Source organism: Aspergillus affinis, assembly GCF_023601865.1.
Source record: "Aspergillus affinis strain CMG 70 chromosome Unknown NODE_38_length_267853_cov_87_405585, whole genome shotgun sequence".
Taxonomy (NCBI): Eukaryota; Fungi; Ascomycota; class Eurotiomycetes; order Eurotiales; family Aspergillaceae; genus Aspergillus; species Aspergillus affinis.
In genome coordinates, this window is record NW_026515819.1 from 162,828 (window position 1) to 179,247 (window position 16,420).

The 16,420-nt window shown below is 53.8% G+C and overlaps 6 protein-coding genes across 6 annotated transcripts; 4 read left to right on the plus strand and 2 right to left on the minus strand.

Annotated features, from left to right (window-relative positions):
- Positions 1-182: 182 nt before the first annotated feature.
- Positions 183-5,252, minus strand: KD926_006849 (Glycoside hydrolase; the record flags this gene model as incomplete). The annotated part of the gene is made up of 8 exons (XM_053099864.1): positions 183-981; positions 1,033-1,075; positions 1,123-1,237; positions 1,332-1,693; positions 1,749-2,041; positions 2,738-3,058; positions 3,118-5,128; positions 5,180-5,252. The coding sequence occupies 8 exons, from the start codon at positions 5,250-5,252 to the stop codon at positions 183-185; spliced, it is 4,017 nt and encodes a 1,338-aa protein (XP_052956434.1).
- A 61-nt stretch (positions 5,253-5,313) lies between these two features.
- On the plus strand, positions 5,314-6,682 carry KD926_006850 (uncharacterized protein; the record flags this gene model as incomplete). The annotated part of the gene is made up of 4 exons (XM_053099865.1): positions 5,314-5,329; positions 5,713-6,055; positions 6,132-6,184; positions 6,231-6,682. 4 exons carry the CDS (start codon positions 5,314-5,316, stop codon positions 6,680-6,682), a joined length of 864 nt encoding a protein of 287 aa, XP_052956435.1.
- Positions 6,683-7,316: 634 nt separating this feature from the next.
- On the minus strand, positions 7,317-7,940 carry KD926_006851 (uncharacterized protein; the record flags this gene model as incomplete). Its single annotated transcript, XM_053099866.1, has 1 exon — positions 7,317-7,940. One exon carries the CDS (start codon positions 7,938-7,940, stop codon positions 7,317-7,319), a length of 624 nt encoding a protein of 207 aa, XP_052956436.1.
- Positions 7,941-10,514: 2,574 nt separating this feature from the next.
- Positions 10,515-12,276, plus strand: KD926_006852 (beta-tubulin family protein; the record flags this gene model as incomplete). The annotated part of the gene is made up of 8 exons (XM_053099867.1): positions 10,515-10,526; positions 10,615-10,638; positions 10,692-10,717; positions 10,767-10,808; positions 10,858-10,912; positions 10,968-11,423; positions 11,487-11,821; positions 11,886-12,276. The coding sequence occupies 8 exons, from the start codon at positions 10,515-10,517 to the stop codon at positions 12,274-12,276; spliced, it is 1,341 nt and encodes a 446-aa protein (XP_052956437.1).
- A 487-nt stretch (positions 12,277-12,763) lies between these two features.
- KD926_006853 (uncharacterized protein) lies at positions 12,764-13,274 on the plus strand (the record flags this gene model as incomplete). Its single annotated transcript, XM_053099868.1, has 2 exons — positions 12,764-12,936; positions 13,025-13,274. The coding sequence occupies 2 exons, from the start codon at positions 12,764-12,766 to the stop codon at positions 13,272-13,274; spliced, it is 423 nt and encodes a 140-aa protein (XP_052956438.1).
- A 794-nt stretch (positions 13,275-14,068) lies between these two features.
- Positions 14,069-15,886, plus strand: KD926_006854 (permease of the major facilitator superfamily; the record flags this gene model as incomplete). The annotated part of the gene is made up of 5 exons (XM_053099869.1): positions 14,069-14,466; positions 14,524-15,134; positions 15,185-15,431; positions 15,485-15,608; positions 15,662-15,886. The coding sequence occupies 5 exons, from the start codon at positions 14,069-14,071 to the stop codon at positions 15,884-15,886; spliced, it is 1,605 nt and encodes a 534-aa protein (XP_052956439.1).
- Positions 15,887-16,420: the final 534 nt, after the last annotated feature.

Sequence of the window (16,420 nt, forward strand, 5' to 3'; positions counted from 1 at the left end):
CAAGCCGCCAGTCCGTTCGGGGCTAAAAAAAAAATCTGGGGACGAGGAAACAAATACAATAGTAGTAGCGTCTGATTGATCGGAGTCCACTGAGTTTCTGGACCTCCAGTGAATACGAGTTGAGCGTGTGCACGCGTTCGAGAATTATTTGGGAAGGGCGTCAAGTCCCAAGATTGCGGCTTCTACCCGGCTACGACTCCGTGCATCAGCCACTCTAACAAAATGCACAACTCCTTGATCCCCGCGCCCTCCTCGCTCCAAATCCTTAATCGCTCGACCACCGCTCGAACGCAGTCAGCCCATGCCGCGGGGATGCTGACATAGTCCATCGACGAGATGCCATTCATTTTGCCTCGAAAGGCAGCGATGAGACACAACGCGTGGTTGAACCGCACACGACATGCGCCCCATGACCCGGGATGTCGAAAGAATGGGACCTCAGTTTGCGTCCGATACACAGACAGTAGTAGTGCCTCGCTGGCCTTCGGCCCGTAGCTCTGTGCGAGCTCAAGATCAAGTGGCACATGGATGCAGAGGTACAGATACGCCCGGCATAACAGCTCGCGTACCTCCACGTATCTTTCTCTCGCCAATTTGACAAGTTCCGGCTCGTTGGGTGCGGGCATCGATTTCAGCGGTGGATTGAAGTACAGGGTATGTGGAAGACACTCGACCCATTGCTGAAGCTGGCTTTCCAGCGTAGACAGCGCTTCAGCCAGCCGCGCCACGGTCGACATGGTCATATCGGGTGCCAGAACGCGCACAGCATTTCGCGCGCGATTGAGAAGCCTCCTTAAAGAGATCTCGGCTAGGTAGTAGTACGAGGAAATCGATTCCGGGTTCATGGCCGAGGGACTGTGAGCGAGTATCTCGCCGGGGCTCCCGTAGGCCAGATCTACCGGAAATGTGGGTAAGGCGAACGGGAAATCGGAGAGGGACAGGTCGCAGGGTGGTAAGTCTGTCAATTCATATCGGACTTCACTAAGGGCGGGTTTCAGCACGCAGCAGATCGACATTAGGATTCAGAGTTACCATTCTGACTTCAGGCAGGTCCAATATAGTCGTTGTTCCAGACCTAAAGTCGTCAGGATTGCAGTTCTCATTTCATCTAGCAGGACTCACTCTGCTCCTGTGAAGATCGTTCCGTCTCGCCTGTTCGATGTCGCAGGTTATATGTTTGCCACAACATCGACGCCGTCCGAAACATTTTCCACCCCGGGATCGGTTCGATATTGTACTGATACCAGATACTACTATGCGTCAGTTGACTGACCGAGAGCAGAGAAATCATACGAAGCCCACCCAAATAAACACAGACACTGAACACCCACCAAGGACTCATCCATGTATGCTGCCGATAGCCGTTTGCGCGCCATGGAGACGAAAGCCAGCGACTCCTTCATCCGACACTCTGGAACCGCCAAACTGACGTATGTACCTTGTTGCGCGAAAGACGGTTCATGGCGAGCGATCGTCCGAGTTTCGGCGTCGGGATAGTTGCCCCAGACAGCGGCCAGGGCAAAGACAAGTAGAAGGAGACAGGACGAAGCAGACCAGTCGATGCCATTCTCGAGAACGTTGGCGATGTATAGGTCGAGTTGGTCCGCGTCGACGATGGGGTTCTTGGTCCAGATTTTCGTCAGAAAGATTTCCCGCAGCTCAAACATGCGAACGGCGTCAAATCCCGGTATTCCTAGTTCTACACTGAGCAAGCGACCGACATGTAGTCCGGGAACATACTAACTAACCTGGCTGGAACCTATCCGGCTTCTCGGAGAATGCAGAGGCAGGGAACGTAGTGACGGGCTTTTTCTCCGGGAAGATCGGCCAGGTCAGGATCATATCCGAGCCGGTAATGGGCGTCTTCAGTGCATCATTGCGTGAGATACTCTCCGGATCTTCCTCTTCCACGGCAGGCAATGTGGAATCACTTCGCGGGCGGAGGATCGGAATATTATCTCGATTGACGGCCAATGTCTCTGTGAGTAGCGTCTCTTGCCTCTCCACGGCCTCCAGGATGCGCGACCCCCATGTTTCCAGACTAGCAGCACGCTGTTAGCCCCAGACGACAGACGTGGGGGAAACCCTCCTTCATTTTATTTTCTATTTTTATTTTCTTCAGGAGGGGGGAGAAGAGAAAGAACGGACATGGATAGCGGATCCTTGTCTGGATATTTGCACGGTACGCCCCGCTTGATACATTTGGCGCAGACTGGCCTCGCAGAATCGCATCGAGTCTTGCTCAGACGACAGGCGTCGCAGGCCGTGAGCACGCGTGTGTGCTTGCGAGTATCTGGTTGGACCTGTCGCTTGCCACGTCGGACTGCGAAGCTGGTCTCCATTATCTAGTTATGGAAAATTGGGTTATCGGAGAGGGACAAGCAGCCTAGCCGGAATCGCGAGCCGCAGGCAGGGGCGATAATGGTGTCCTGTGCAATGGGCGAGAGACCAGCGATGGCGACTAATCGGCCTCGTCTCGGCACAAATGGGGGCTAGTCCTTCTCCCCGCTGCCAAGGGAGGATAAATTGGCTATATAGACCAGCTGGCGCCAGTTGCAATTAGCCTATACTGCGGTGGCGCAACGCCGGTGCTTCGTATGAATTGGGTATTTTCCCCCCAATCAGCGAGGGGTCTATCGGATATTTCTATCGCCTCTAAAGTCCCGTCCAATATCTAGTTTGCTCGACTGTGAACTGTCCCCGAGCCACGATCTCGTCGCTGGATGTGCCCACCAACACTTCATAGGTGCCGGCCTCGCTTTCCCACATGTCTTCAATCTCGTCCCAGAAGCTCGTCGCGTACGAATCGACTTTGATTTGCACGTTTTTCTGTTCTCCCGGCTGTAGGAATACCTTTTCGAATCCATGTAGCTCCTTGGCGGGTCGCGGGGTCGGCGACTTAGAGGCAGCGATATATAGCTGTAGCACCTGGGCTCCCGCCATTGCACCCGTGTTCTGAATCTGTACCGTGATCGTGGGAGGATTTTCCGGAGAAAATGTAGCGGGCTGCACGGTGGCTTCCGGGGAAACAGCGAAGGTCGTATACGAGAGGCCATGCCTAACAGGTTTTCAGTCAGCAAGTAAGCAGAAAAAGACAGCAAAGAAGAGGTATCCTACCCGAACGGAAAGAGAACGTTTCGTTCCGTCTTCTCGTAGAACCGGTATCCTACGTAGATATCCTCACCGTATAGCACCCGCCCACCGACACTGGCGTAGTTCAGGTATGCCGGGTTATGTTTCACGTCGATAGGCCAAGAGACGGGCAGCTTTGCGCAGGGGTTTACACCGCCGAAGATCACGTCTGCGATTCCATGGCCTGTCTCGTTTCCGCCATACCATGCCTGGACGATCCCCTTCGCTTGGTTGACCCAGGGCATAGTGACGGGCATCCCCGATTGATTGACGATTACAGTGCGATCGGCGGCCACGTCCAGAACCTGGCTGATCAACCGATCAATCCCGGGCGGGAGATCCATGTGAGCCCGATCGAAGCCTTCGGATTCCCAATCTTGATTCAACCCGGTGCAGAGGATCGTATAATCCGCGTCCTTGGCCGCCTGGACGGCACTGGCAACCATCTGCTCGGCATCCATACGTAGACAGGCACCTAGGTTGGCGGCGCCCCCGCCGAAGTTGACCATGCCGACGGTCTTCATGGTCGTGGTGTTTGCGGAGCCGTACTCGATGCGGATCCGATAGGTCTGGCCGGCGACCAGCGCCAGGGATCCGACTTCTTCGACAGTGCCCTTGCCAAAGAACGCCGTACCGCGCGTCTGACGTGTGGTGTTGTCGATAACCAGCTGGTCTTCGATGTAGAGATTGGCTGTGCCAAAGACGCTCAGTCCAAAGTCCCAGGTTCCCGACGCGTCGGGTGTGAAGTCACCAACCAGCGTCGCCCAAAAGAGCGCCCGGTTCAGCCCCGGCGTCTTGTAGTCCATCAACTGGAAGGCGGTTTTAGCCATCGGCTCTGTGGAGAGGAGCGTGCGTGGTGTGCCGACGGGCTCGTTGTAGAAGTGCAAGACGGCATTACTGAGGAGGCGGTCGATGACTGGCAGCATCTTATGCGCGTAGGCACCCGTTTCGTAGACGATCGTGGCCTCTGGCAGAGCTTCCTTGACGGCGTCGTAGAGGGAAACGGCGTAATAGGGCTCCAAAGACGCGCTTCCGCCACCGGAAATTGAGGGCGTCTTCATGTGCGACCCAATGAGGGCGATCTTTTTGGCCTCCTTAGGCAGGGGTAAGATGTCTTCGTTCTTGAGGAGCACAATGCTGTTGGCGCAGACGGCGCGATTTAACGCGCGGTCTTCCGGATAGTCTCGACCTTTTTCCACTCCGGAGACCTGGGTCTGACTGGCTCGACGAACGAACTCCAACACCCGGCGCGCTCGCGCGTCGATAGTTGATTGCTTGATGAGACGCGCCTGCACGGCCGACTCGATGTACTTGCCCCGATATCGCGACACGCCGGGCATTTCGAGATCCAACCCGGCCACCATAGAGTCGATCGTCGTGTAGGTACCGTACCAATCGCTCATAATCAGCGGATCCCACTTCCATTCCTCGCGGACGAGGTCTAGCATCCGCTTGTCCTCCACGACATGTTTGCCGTTGATCTTGTTGTAGGAGGTCATCAACGCCCCGGGCGCGGCGTCGCGCGCCACAATCTGAAACGGTCGCAAATAGATTTCCCGTAGAGCTCGCGGGGTGACCAGCACGTCCACGGCGCGTCTCTCGTGCTCCTGGTCATTGCCCACGAAGTGCTTCACGGCCGAGATGACCCCCGTGGCTTCGCAGCCGAGGATCATGGCGGCAGCCAGCTTTCCCGACAAATGGGGGTCCTCTGCGAAGGATTCAAAACCCCGACCACCTAGCGGAGCCCGCTGCATGTTGATCGTCGGACCTAACCAGCAGTGGGCGCCTTTGGCGATAGATTCCTCGCCGACCAAATTTCCTGCCCGGTGTAGCAACTCCCGATCCCAGGTGGCGCCGAGCGCAGACCCGCATGGCAAGCAGGCAGCCGGTACGCCGGCAAAGAACTTGGTGCCGCGGATGCCATTGGGGCCATCGGTGGAGCGAACGGAGGGCACATTGAATTCGGGAATGGGGTGGGTGTGCCAGAAATCGATTCCTAGCTGCTGTCAGAGGGTGAACATGCGGCAAGTAAGTAGCGAAGACATACCGGATAAAAGGGCGATCTTATCCTGCTCGTCGATGTTTTTCAGGACATGGTCCACGTCGAATTGCGGCGGCATATTGGGGGTGAAAATGGAAGGCACTCAGACGATTAGATCAGAGGAAATAACAAGCAAAGCCATGGCCAGACAGGTCGGTCAATCCGGACAGGCGACCGATAAGTAGTCGACATGATTGCGATCCACTGGAGATTCGATTGACGCGACGAGGCCGAGAGATCCACCCAACTTCGCGGAGACTCCCCGGGGTCCCCGCATTCCTTCTGTGCGGAGAAAACCGACTGATTTTGGATAAGGGTGGACCGTGAACGGCATCAATGATTAACAGGACGTGACCGATTAGAGGGTGAAGAGGAGGCCGATGAAAGGGGTATATTCTAGACAACAGTCGCGCCGACCGCTGCGGACGCCGGGTCACATGAGCCACAACTGTCCCACATGGTTGTCCCCAGTTCCTGCCCGCATCAGAATCCCCTCATTCATTCATATCCTCCATGACTATTGATACTAACTAGTACAGCCGAGAAGCTGGAGGTCCGCAATCGCTACCGGCGAACTCTCCTGCGCATCAGGGAGCAGATCTGCGACTTGCTAACCTACCCGACCGAGCATGAAGATTGCAAGAAGGCGCATATCCACCAATATACTCTGGCTCTAGACAAAAAGGACGATGATAGGCCGCGATTCTTCACGCCGTATCGGGGCGGTCACTCCAGTTATGTGGACGAGAAACTCCCAGAATCATTCGCCAAATTCAACCCCGGACGGGAAAACCATCTCAATGTCCAGGGCCTGCACCTCTTCATGGAGTCATACCTTGGCTCGATGAGGACACATGAGCCTCGAGGGATCTACTTCCGAGAGTAAGGGCTTTTTTTTCTATTTCAATCCAGGGCTCCTGGCGCTTGAAATCGTATTTTCTAACGACCACATAAATAGGGCGACCTCAACTTCGGCGAACTCTCTGAAATCGATTATTACTGGCAGGTGTCGTTACCTGTATTGCGTTAAATAATCTCGACCGTCACCACCGTCCAGTTATTGGCCCCTACGAAGCGTTGCCGCACATGAAATGTATGATGGAGGGTGGTGAAGCCGTTGGGGATGACCGCTTACTCCGAGGGGAGATTCTGGCCATCATTCAAGTAATGGCCGGCCGGCTCAATACCAAGTCTGTCCGACCTCATGTCCTGGCTCTGGTAGGTCTTTGGATTTTCAAAAACTTCCACACCAACATCACAGAAGTGAAGACGCAGTCTGGCGCTAACCAGTGCCCCATTTCGCAGGTGATGTTCTACTCCGCCATGGGACCTCAGCACATACGAGTTCTGGAAGCATACTTTAACGGTGAGAACCTCGTTATCCGAAAAACCAAACTCTACGACATGACCAAGTACGATGCTGCCACACTAAGCCTTCTCACGCGTTGGTGGATGGGACATGCCGGTGGCGAGACCAAGACTATCAGTCGGGAGCTTTTGGAAGAGTGATGCTATTAAACATCCAGGCTGACGGCTTTTGTCTTGACGTGGTTGAGGCGTTTGGTTTTTGGTTGGCTGGGCGTTATGCGTTGTGTATTCTTTGTTCGCTATTTCCTTCTGTCTTGTCATCATCCCTTGCCTGATTAGCCATGATTCCTCGTTTACGTGATTGAAGCTCTAACATAGTACCCAATCCAAATAATTCTGATAAAGTGATCCTATTTACATGTTTTCATAGATGTTCTAGCTCCATCGATACTGACATTTTCAGGAGCAGTACACAGAATAAGTACCCAATGAGTAATGATGGAAGTAAGACAAATCCGATTTTTAAATTAGAGGTGGGAGTTGAATACAGAAGACCCAGCTTATTCATTCACACCTAACATCTCACACTAACAAATAACTTCAAGCAGAAACGAGTAATTGCGGCTCAACCGCAAGCCACTCCTGAAGAACGACCATAGAAAATTCCCACTCCGAACATAATACCCGATCAATGTCCAGTCATAGTATCGCCACTCCTGCGTAGCTTCACTTCACTTGTGCCATTCGGGATGATCTCTGGTCATTTATGAGTAGCCTCTGTTCCAGTCAATTTCAATCCCAGCCAAAAATCGGATTACAGGGGAAGAACATACCTCTAGTTTCCCTGAGCGCACTGCTTGGCGAACTTGTCCACGTAGGCAGGGAGAGACTTCTGCCAGACGGTCTGGTCAGAGTCCAGCGCCTTGATCTTGTTGCACTTCTCCTCGGTGAGCTTGGCGCTGCCAGAGAACTCCTTGACGTGGTTCTGCAAGATGGGCTGGGAGGCCTTGAAGGCACAGAAGCCGTAGTCGAGGAGGCCCTGGAAATCGTTGCAAAGAGGCTTGTTGCCCTCCTGAGCACAGCTCTTCTGCACGGCCGCGATGACCTGGGTGCTGGTCTGGTTGAACAGCTGCTGCTCCTGCGCGGGAACCTCCAGGCGATGGTTAACGTCCTTGATGATCTGTGGCATCACGTAGTTGTGCACGTAGTGGTTGTGCTGGTTGATGGTGGCCTTGCAGCCCTGCTGGCACACTTCCTTGTGGAAATACTGCATCAGCTGCTGGGGCTTGTTGCCGACGACCTGGGGGATCTCCAGGCAGCTCTGAGGGATGGATGGCAGGCTGCTGCTGCCGGCATTGCCGGCACTACCAGCGCTAGCAGCGTTGCTGACGCTGCCGACGCTGGCGGCGGAGGTAACGGTGGTTCCAGCCACCAGGATCGAAGCGAAGGAGAATTTCATCTTGGAGATTGAGAGTTGAAATGAACGGTATTGGAAGAGAGAAGAATAGCTGTCTTTGCTGATTGAGTTGAAATGGCTTTGTTGTTGAGAATGGAGTGTTGAATGGCCGGATTGAATGGACTTTATATACCTGGATGTTCAGGTCGTATACGGGATATCCATCGGTTGACGGACGGTAGAATTGCCGCGTTCGCCCCAACCCATCTTTGAGATTCAATCAAGCCCTGACTTGCGGGGAGGAATAGGCGTTTCGGATCAGGGCCTTGCATACTGGGGATTGTTGCTGGCTGTAGATCACCGACGAACGACGCGGGAGATCCACCACAGCCCAAAAATGAGCCACTGCATCTGAGGCACTCTCAACCGCCCTACGTCATGCCATTGTTTCAATTCCGGTTGGGATCAGGAACAGCCGGAAAACCCGGGGTTTCGAAAGACTTCTAGAATTTCGGTCATTACATCACGGTGTTTCATTGAGGCATCAACCGATGAATTGCCGTGATGTTCGCGCTCGTCGGTACTTGACCAGCAAAACAAGGCATGGACACGGATGAGAACAGGAACCTAGGATGTGTCTGATAACTACGTGGATGGGGAAGAATAGGCAGAAAGGACGGCTTATCCATGGTCACCTTGGAGATGGCTTCTCGTTCGCTTCATCTTCGGATGAAAAAATGGTTGATCCCAGAGATCGGCGAGAAGCATCAGGTCTCTGTGGACTACCGAGTATATTCTCTGGTCTATCCATGCGTCGGACTCATCAGATACGACATGTCAGATCATTGGCCCCAAGCGGTTACCGAAGCATGAAATGATGCCTCGGTCACGCGTAAACAACCAATCTCTTACGCGCTTCACCTAGCCAGCCAAAAATGACCGTTCCTTGTGTCTTGGTGAGCAAGCAAAGATAGATCATTAATTCTAAGGGAACTGACGAGATCAGAAGGGCCCGTGTGTCTAGCGTAGACTTCACCAGCGACATCGCTCTCCAGTTCTACCTCCGTCAGGGGGTAAAATCCCTTCCCAAGGTGCACGGAGCAATTCCATGCACAATTTTCTTCCCGCTTTGAGCATACTTCTCAAAATATTTTGCTCAAGATGTGCACACTGTGGAGACGGGTTGGCGGTATACTGAGGCTGTGGAGCAGTGTGTGTTGCAGACTGAGACCGCGACGCTGCCGGGGAATAGATGTATCAGTCCGGCAATGGTCCTCGGAAGATGCCTCGGTCGGGTCAATTTGATGAGCATATAGCGACCATACAGGCTAGATGAAAATAAACCTGGTTAACCATGCGAAGGGCCACGAATGGATGGGTAGGAGAGCGGCTCGAATGGGGAATGGACGATGTTCACGAGAAAAGCGGGTGCTGGAATACGGTACAGCACACTATACAGCTTTCGGCCAAACTCCCCAGGATGAACGGACACAAGGTAGAGCCGTAGTTCTTTTAGGGACGCTTAATCCTCGGGGGCCGGATTGAGTCTGAAACGCCTTCGACCTCATACACTCCTGTCCCAGGATGCAACTTGACTTGGTCCTCGGGCCGGTATACAAGTGCCGTGCATTCGCGGCTCGGGTTATTTTCAGATATTTATTTCGAAAAGGTCTCGAGTCGATCCAGGGGATCCAAAAAAAAATTATTTGGTAGGTAGACAGTGTAGACAGACCTCCATTCGGTCTGGTCGGGTGATTCCTTGCTGTAGGCATGGTCTCTTCGCGCCTCTCAATGCCAGTTTGTTCACCACGATCAAGTGTTCGCCAAGGTACCTGCATAGAAGATTACCAGTATGTCGCTGATGGCCCTTCCGGATTATGGAGAAGACTTGGATGCCTGAGGCACCCAGTCCAGCTTTTACGGAGGCCACAGCCAGGTTGATTGATGGACCGTTGCTGAGTAACGTTGCTAGTCCTCCGTTGAATTTCGAATCGGTCGCTCATCAAACCATTTCGCCCAAACTCCTGCGTCTTCGACTCAACCGGACGGTTTACGTGGCCAAACAGACTTTGTCTCACCCAGAGTACTGAGAGCAGTAACTCCTAGATCTCTTGTTAGCTACGGTATTTCTGCATGTTTCTTACCAGAGACCCTCTTTCGCTAATATATCTGGTATACTGAGGAATGTTAGCCCAGTTTAATTAAATCTAAGTAAACCCTTTGGATCTCCCGTTCCTGACGCACGGTTGGGACGGTCGATCGTTCCCCGGCGGTGGGGCCGACCGTTGTCAGTCAAGCATCCGTATGGAGTACTCTCTCTGCTCTTTAGCAGAGAGAGAGAGAGTCTAGATCTAGGGATACTAGTACTACCTACCTGGGGTTCTCCACCGGTTGCTGCCTACTTCTACCTACTTCGTATCCCTCCCGGAGATGGCCAACCGGACGGACTATTGGCACGCCACTAGGTAACTGGTTAGTCAATGGGCTGACATGCGCCATCGCCTAAACAATGCTAGACACTTTTTCTCCCTCCCATTTTTTCTTTCCCTTTTCTTTCACTCCCCACGCGTCACACACTCCGACTCGTTTTTCATCTCTCCTGGAATCTCCAATCTCCTGATCCTGCTACCCGCCAAGATGCGTGAGATTGTAAGTGGTCCACCTGTCATCTACAATTCGACCTTCAGCGACCGGTCCATTCGACGTGTGGACACGATAACTGACAACATGACTGCAGATTCACCTCCAAACCGGCCAATGTGTAAGTCTTCCGACCGCTGTTAGATCAGGGTGACGCTGAACGCTCGGCAATAGGGCAATCAAGTTGGATCGGCCTTTTGGTATGTCCCTCCCGGCTCTACCGCCGTTCAATCGCTAACCTCCATCTAGGCAGACCATCTCCGGGGAACACGGTCTCGACGGAGACGGAGTGTCGGTCCCCTCAATCTTCTGGCGAAGATCATCACTGACGGAGCTCTAGGTACCATGGCGATTCGGACTTGCAGCTGGAGCGGATGAACGTGTATTTCAACGAGGTGCGTCTACTACCGTAAAAAGCTCTCCCCACGTTGTATGCTGACCCTGCTACAGGCCGGTAACATGAAATTCGTCCCGCGCGCGGTCCTCGTCGACTTGGAACCCGGCACGATGGATGCCATCCGCTCCAGCCCTAACGGCGGCCTCTTCCGACCGGATAACTTCATCTTCGGTCAGTCGGGCGCCGGCAACAACTGGGCGAAAGGCCACTATACCGAAGGAGCGGAATTGGTGGACCAGGTGGTGGACGTCGTCCGTCGCGAAGCCGAGGGCTGCGATTCTCTGCAGGGCTTTCAAATCACGCACTCGCTCGGCGGTGGAACGGGCGCCGGCATGGGAACGCTGCTCATCTCCAAGATCCGCGAGGAGTTCCCGGACCGCATGATGGCCACCTTCTCCGTCATGCCGTCGCCCAAAGTGTCGGATACGGTGGTGGAGCCCTACAACGCGACCCTCTCGGTGCACCAGCTAGTGGAGCATGCCGACGAGACCTTCTGTATCGATAACGAGGTGGGACCCCCCCCCCGGTGAAGTCGATCGAAGCACGGACCCGAGGCTAATCCGATCATTTAGGCGCTCTACGATATCTGCACGCGCACCTTGAAGCTGTCGTCGCCCGCGTACGGCGACCTCAATCATCTGATCTCGACGGTCATGTCGGGCATCACGGTTAGCCTGCGATTCCCCGGCCAGTTGAATTCTGATCTGCGGAAACTGGCCGTGAACATGATTCCTTTCCCGCGTCTGCATTTCTTTATGGTGGGCTTTGCCCCGTTGACTAGCCGAGGGTCCCACTCCTTCCGCGCGGTAACGGTGCCCCAATTGACCCAGCAGATGTTCGATACTAAGAACATGATGACCGCTTGTGATTATCACAACGGCCGCTTCTTGACCTGCTCCGCTCTCTTGTCAGTACCTTTCGCCCCTTCCCCTGCTTGTCCCACTTTGTCCCGGAAACTAACGCACCCCTAGCCGCGGCAAGGTGTCGATGAAAGAAGTGGAGGATCAGATGCGCAACGTGCAGAGTCGCAACTCGGCCTACTTTGTCGAGTGGATCCCCAACAACGTGCAAACGGCGCTCTGCTCGGTGCCCCCGCGCGGACTGAAAATGTCGGCGACCTTCGTGGGCAATTCCACCTCCATCCAGGAGCTGTTCCGGCGGGTCGGGGCGCAGTTCACGGCCATGTTCCGTCGCAAGGCGTTCTTGCACTGGTACACGGGCGAGGGCATGGACGAGATGGAGTTCACCGAGGCGGAAAGCAACATGAACGATCTCATGTCGGAATACCAACAATACCAAGAGGCCAGCATCTCAGATGGAGAGGACCAGTACGTGGAGGAGGCATTCGAGGGCGAGGAGTAGACAGCTGTGCGTATTGAGCCGGGGTCTTGAGCTAGTTTGATCCTATTTGATTGATATTTTTACGCTCGGTTCTTTTGCCCGTAGACCCATTCCCCATTCCCTAGTTTTATTCACATTCCCGCATTCCACCCGACTCCATTGCGTTATCTCGGGCCGATCTAGCGTTTCCGAGCGGTGACCACCGGCTTTCTCTTAGGCATGCCGATCACTGACAATCTTGGATTTAGAGAGACAACGGTTGGTGCTAATCTGACTGGAAAAAAACAAGCTCAGCTCACTAGACACAGGCACGTTCGTTCAGTGTAGGCTAGAATATCGCCGACCGTGGACAAAATACAGGAGTTGGAAACCGAAAGAAACAGAGCGCTTTGACTTGACTCCGTGCCTGTGCATCGTTTCCCGACCGGCTTGCCGACTCCGTCCCAGGGCTACGGCCTGCAGCACCGCGTCCTATCGTGACTCCACCGCACATTTCGCAAAAGCCAAAATGGAGCCCGCCCCAATTCCCAGGACTTTTCAGTTTCCACCGCTTCCCGCATCTCCCGCCGGAGATCCGCCTGCGCGTCTGGTCGCTGTTGCCCTCGCCCCGCACCCTGACCGTGGCCTGCCAGCCAGGCGTCAATCTCATGCTGCTCCGCTACGCCTAAAAGACGTCGGCAGGTCAATCACGAAGCTCGCGCCGAAACCCTGCGCGCCTACCGCACACGCAACCGTAGTGAATACGCGGCCATCTGCATCCTAACCGAAGACGTGATGCGCTACGTGTAGTTCGAGGTGGTGACCCTCAAGCCAATGATCACTTCTACCTGGCTATACTGCAGCGCATGCCGCGAGTGCGCGATTTGGCATTGACCCTGGCCGACATGCTCTTGGACCCACGCCGGGAAAACGGGCAGCGTTATCTCGACATGCGGCAAGCGGATTTGCAGAAAATGACCGAGTCGAACCCAGAGTGGACGCGTTCTTATGTGAAACCAGGCGACAAGAGCAATCCTTAGTCAAAAGAGAATGATGTGTAATGTAAATGCATGAGGGTGCAAAGGATCTGCTTCATGTGACGGCCCATAGCCCCAGGGGTTATCACAGCGACCTTGGTCGAGACCCAGATGCGTTGGTATTTGCTCCTTGCGAAAAGAGCACCACTGCTCTAGGTCGGTTAGAATTGACACCTAATAGTGGATCACAGCATGATGATTCTTAAACTTTATCCACTTGAACTATCGCGAAAAAAGCAGGCGGGGGGCGAGGGCCGCAGTGCTTCTACTATACACTCGCAACTCCCATTATTTGACCTGCACGTGTGCGAGAAAAAATTGAGAAGCTAGACAGTTTACGTCTATACTGTCGAGAAATTTGAGTTTCTAGATAAGAAAAAAGACAGATAGGGATTTCTCCTGACAGGCCTCGTCAGCGTGGCTCAGGGGAGTCTCAAAATTGTGGATGGAAGATAGAAGAGACGAGAAACGAGGCGAGTGTGAATAACCATATTGTGTAGAGGAGCAGACCACCCCGACCAGTCAGATAAGCTAACAGACCACATGCCGGCAGACCCTGACATGGCCAACTGTCCGGTGGGCTCCGTGGTGGTCGAGAAGGGGGCATCGTGTAGAATTTTGCAAATCCACACCCCCCGGATGCCTCCCGAACGGGAAATACCCACTTTTTACATCGGGGCTGCTCGACAAATTTCAGATTTTTCCACCAGATTTTTACTCTCCACCGTGATCGTTAAATATGTAGACCGGGAGGCGCTCTCAGGATAGGCCATCATCTCGTTTTTTCACGCTCAGGTATGACTATCTTCAAGTGGTTCGACCGTCGCGGCGACCAGGAGGCCGAGGGGCCCGGCAGCCCTAAGAAGCCTTTAGAGCCCACGATCGTCTCGCTGGGCTCGTCGCCACCAGATACTCCTGCGACCGGAGTTCTCTCGCCGGCCGGAGGGGAGGAGGTGCTGGCCTTGGATAAGCGCCCGGAATTTGGTCGTTTGGCCTCGTGGAGAGGCGGGTTGATCTTGCTGGTGACATCCGGCTCTCAGTTCCTGGACAATGTGTTCATGACCAGTGCCAACATGGCACTCTCGTCCATTCAAGATGAATTCGGCGTCTCTAGTAACAACCTGCAATGGATGATTTCGGCATACACCTTGACCTTTGGTGGTTTCCTGCTCCTGGCCGGAGTGTTGTCCGATCGGTATGAGTCCCCCTGTCGGCACATGTTGCCTTGGATGCTGTACTAATTCGGATACAGCTATGGACGAAAGAATATACTTTGCCTTGGCCTGATCTGGCTCTCCATATGGACCTTGGCGATCGGATTCGGACAGTCGTTCATTCAGCTCACCATCTTCCGTGGACTGGAGGGAATCGGCGCCGCTATGACGGTACCGTCTGCCATTGGCATCATCAGTTCTTACTTCACTGGCAAAGACCGAACTCGCGCTCTCTCTATCTACGCATCGGCTGGTACGATCGGTTTCTGCGCGGGTCTGATTTTCGGTGGCTTCCTGACATCCTCTTTGGGGTGGAGGTACATCTTCTATTTCATCGTTATCATCACCGGCTCGCTAGCCGCCCTGGGCGCGATTGTGCTGCCTAAGGATATTTACATGGAGCGCACGAAGGTTAAGATGGACTACTTCGGTGCCATTCTGTCGACCGCCGGTCTTATTCTGCTGCAATTTGTGCTATCCGGTGGCGGGGTGTATGGCTGGAGCCAGCCCTTTATCATCGTGCTCTTGATTCTCGCCGTCGCTATGCTGGTGGGATTCGTGCTGCTGGAGAAGTACATCAGCTATCCCATCATGCCGCTTTCCTTATGGAAAATCCGCAACTTTGCTGGATTGTGGATCGCTGGTTTCAGTAAGTTGTTGGTGAATCGTTTATAATTTTTGCACTGCTAACGATACCAGCCTGCTACGGAAGCTACCAAAATGTCATCTACTACATCGTCCTCATGGCGCAGCAGGTAGACAATCTCTCGTCAGGCGATACGGCCCTCCGCTTCCTACCCATGGGAGTCATCGGTTTCATCGCATCCATGGGCACGGGCAAGCTCCTGGAATATTTCAACGGAAAATATCTGCTCCTGATAGGACTGTTCCTCACCGCGGTTGCTCCGATTCCTAGCGCGATCACTTCCAGTCCCGAGACGAGCTTGTAAGTAACATGCATGCATCGCGGCTTATCTGCAGGATGCTAACGCAACACAGCTGGGTTAATGTTCTTCCCACCTCCCTGATCAGCATTACGGCCGTGTCATTTATCTTTGTTACAACGAGCACCGTCATGTTGACCAGTGTACCCACTGAAATCAAGAGCCTTTGTGGTGGCATGGTACGTATCCCGCTTTGCTTTTTACTATGACACCAACTGACGGCGTCTTCCAGCTCAACACCGCATTCCAAATCGGATCGGGTGTCGCATTGGCCATCTCCGCTGCCGTCACCGAAGCCGCGGACATCGAGAAGGGACACGGTCTGGCGCAGCAATACTCCACCGGTCTCTGGTGTTCTGTCGGACTGGGCGCTCTGGGCCTCGTCATCGGATTCTTCGCCGTCCGTCGCAAGGGCATCGGACCTGAAGACCGCATGGGCGACCCGGTTGCCATCTAATTTCATTTTGCATTCGGCCTTTACGCACATTGATGATATACCTCGGTTGGGACATTAGGAATACGGATATTGGCTTTTGTTTGGTTTGGTTATTCTTTAATGTTTACTGTTTGCCGTTGCGTAGGACTTAATTATTAATGACCATAGATTCTAGACACAGGGATAGGGTCAGAGTGGCGATGATTTGATGACCCATATAAAAAGTTTGAGCTCTTTTTTTTTTTTTTTTTGCCCTATACTACCCCGATACTATTTTCGCAGCGGTCCACAAAACAAACCTTGCACGGCCCATTCTCCCAGGTGGACCTGCTGGACTCCCGTCGATCCACCGGCCATTCAGCGCCGGCGTGTCCAGCACATGGACCCGGTGGCAAGTGTGCACCCTGCATCAAGGGGGAGTGGAAACTGTCGACACTTCGTCTTCAGCCTTTTGAGTTTGAAATCCTCTCGACCTCGCCCTTATCAATTCGCGCACCGTTCTAGAACCGGACCCCTGGATGATGCACGGTCGGCTCCACCGCGGGAGAAAAGATT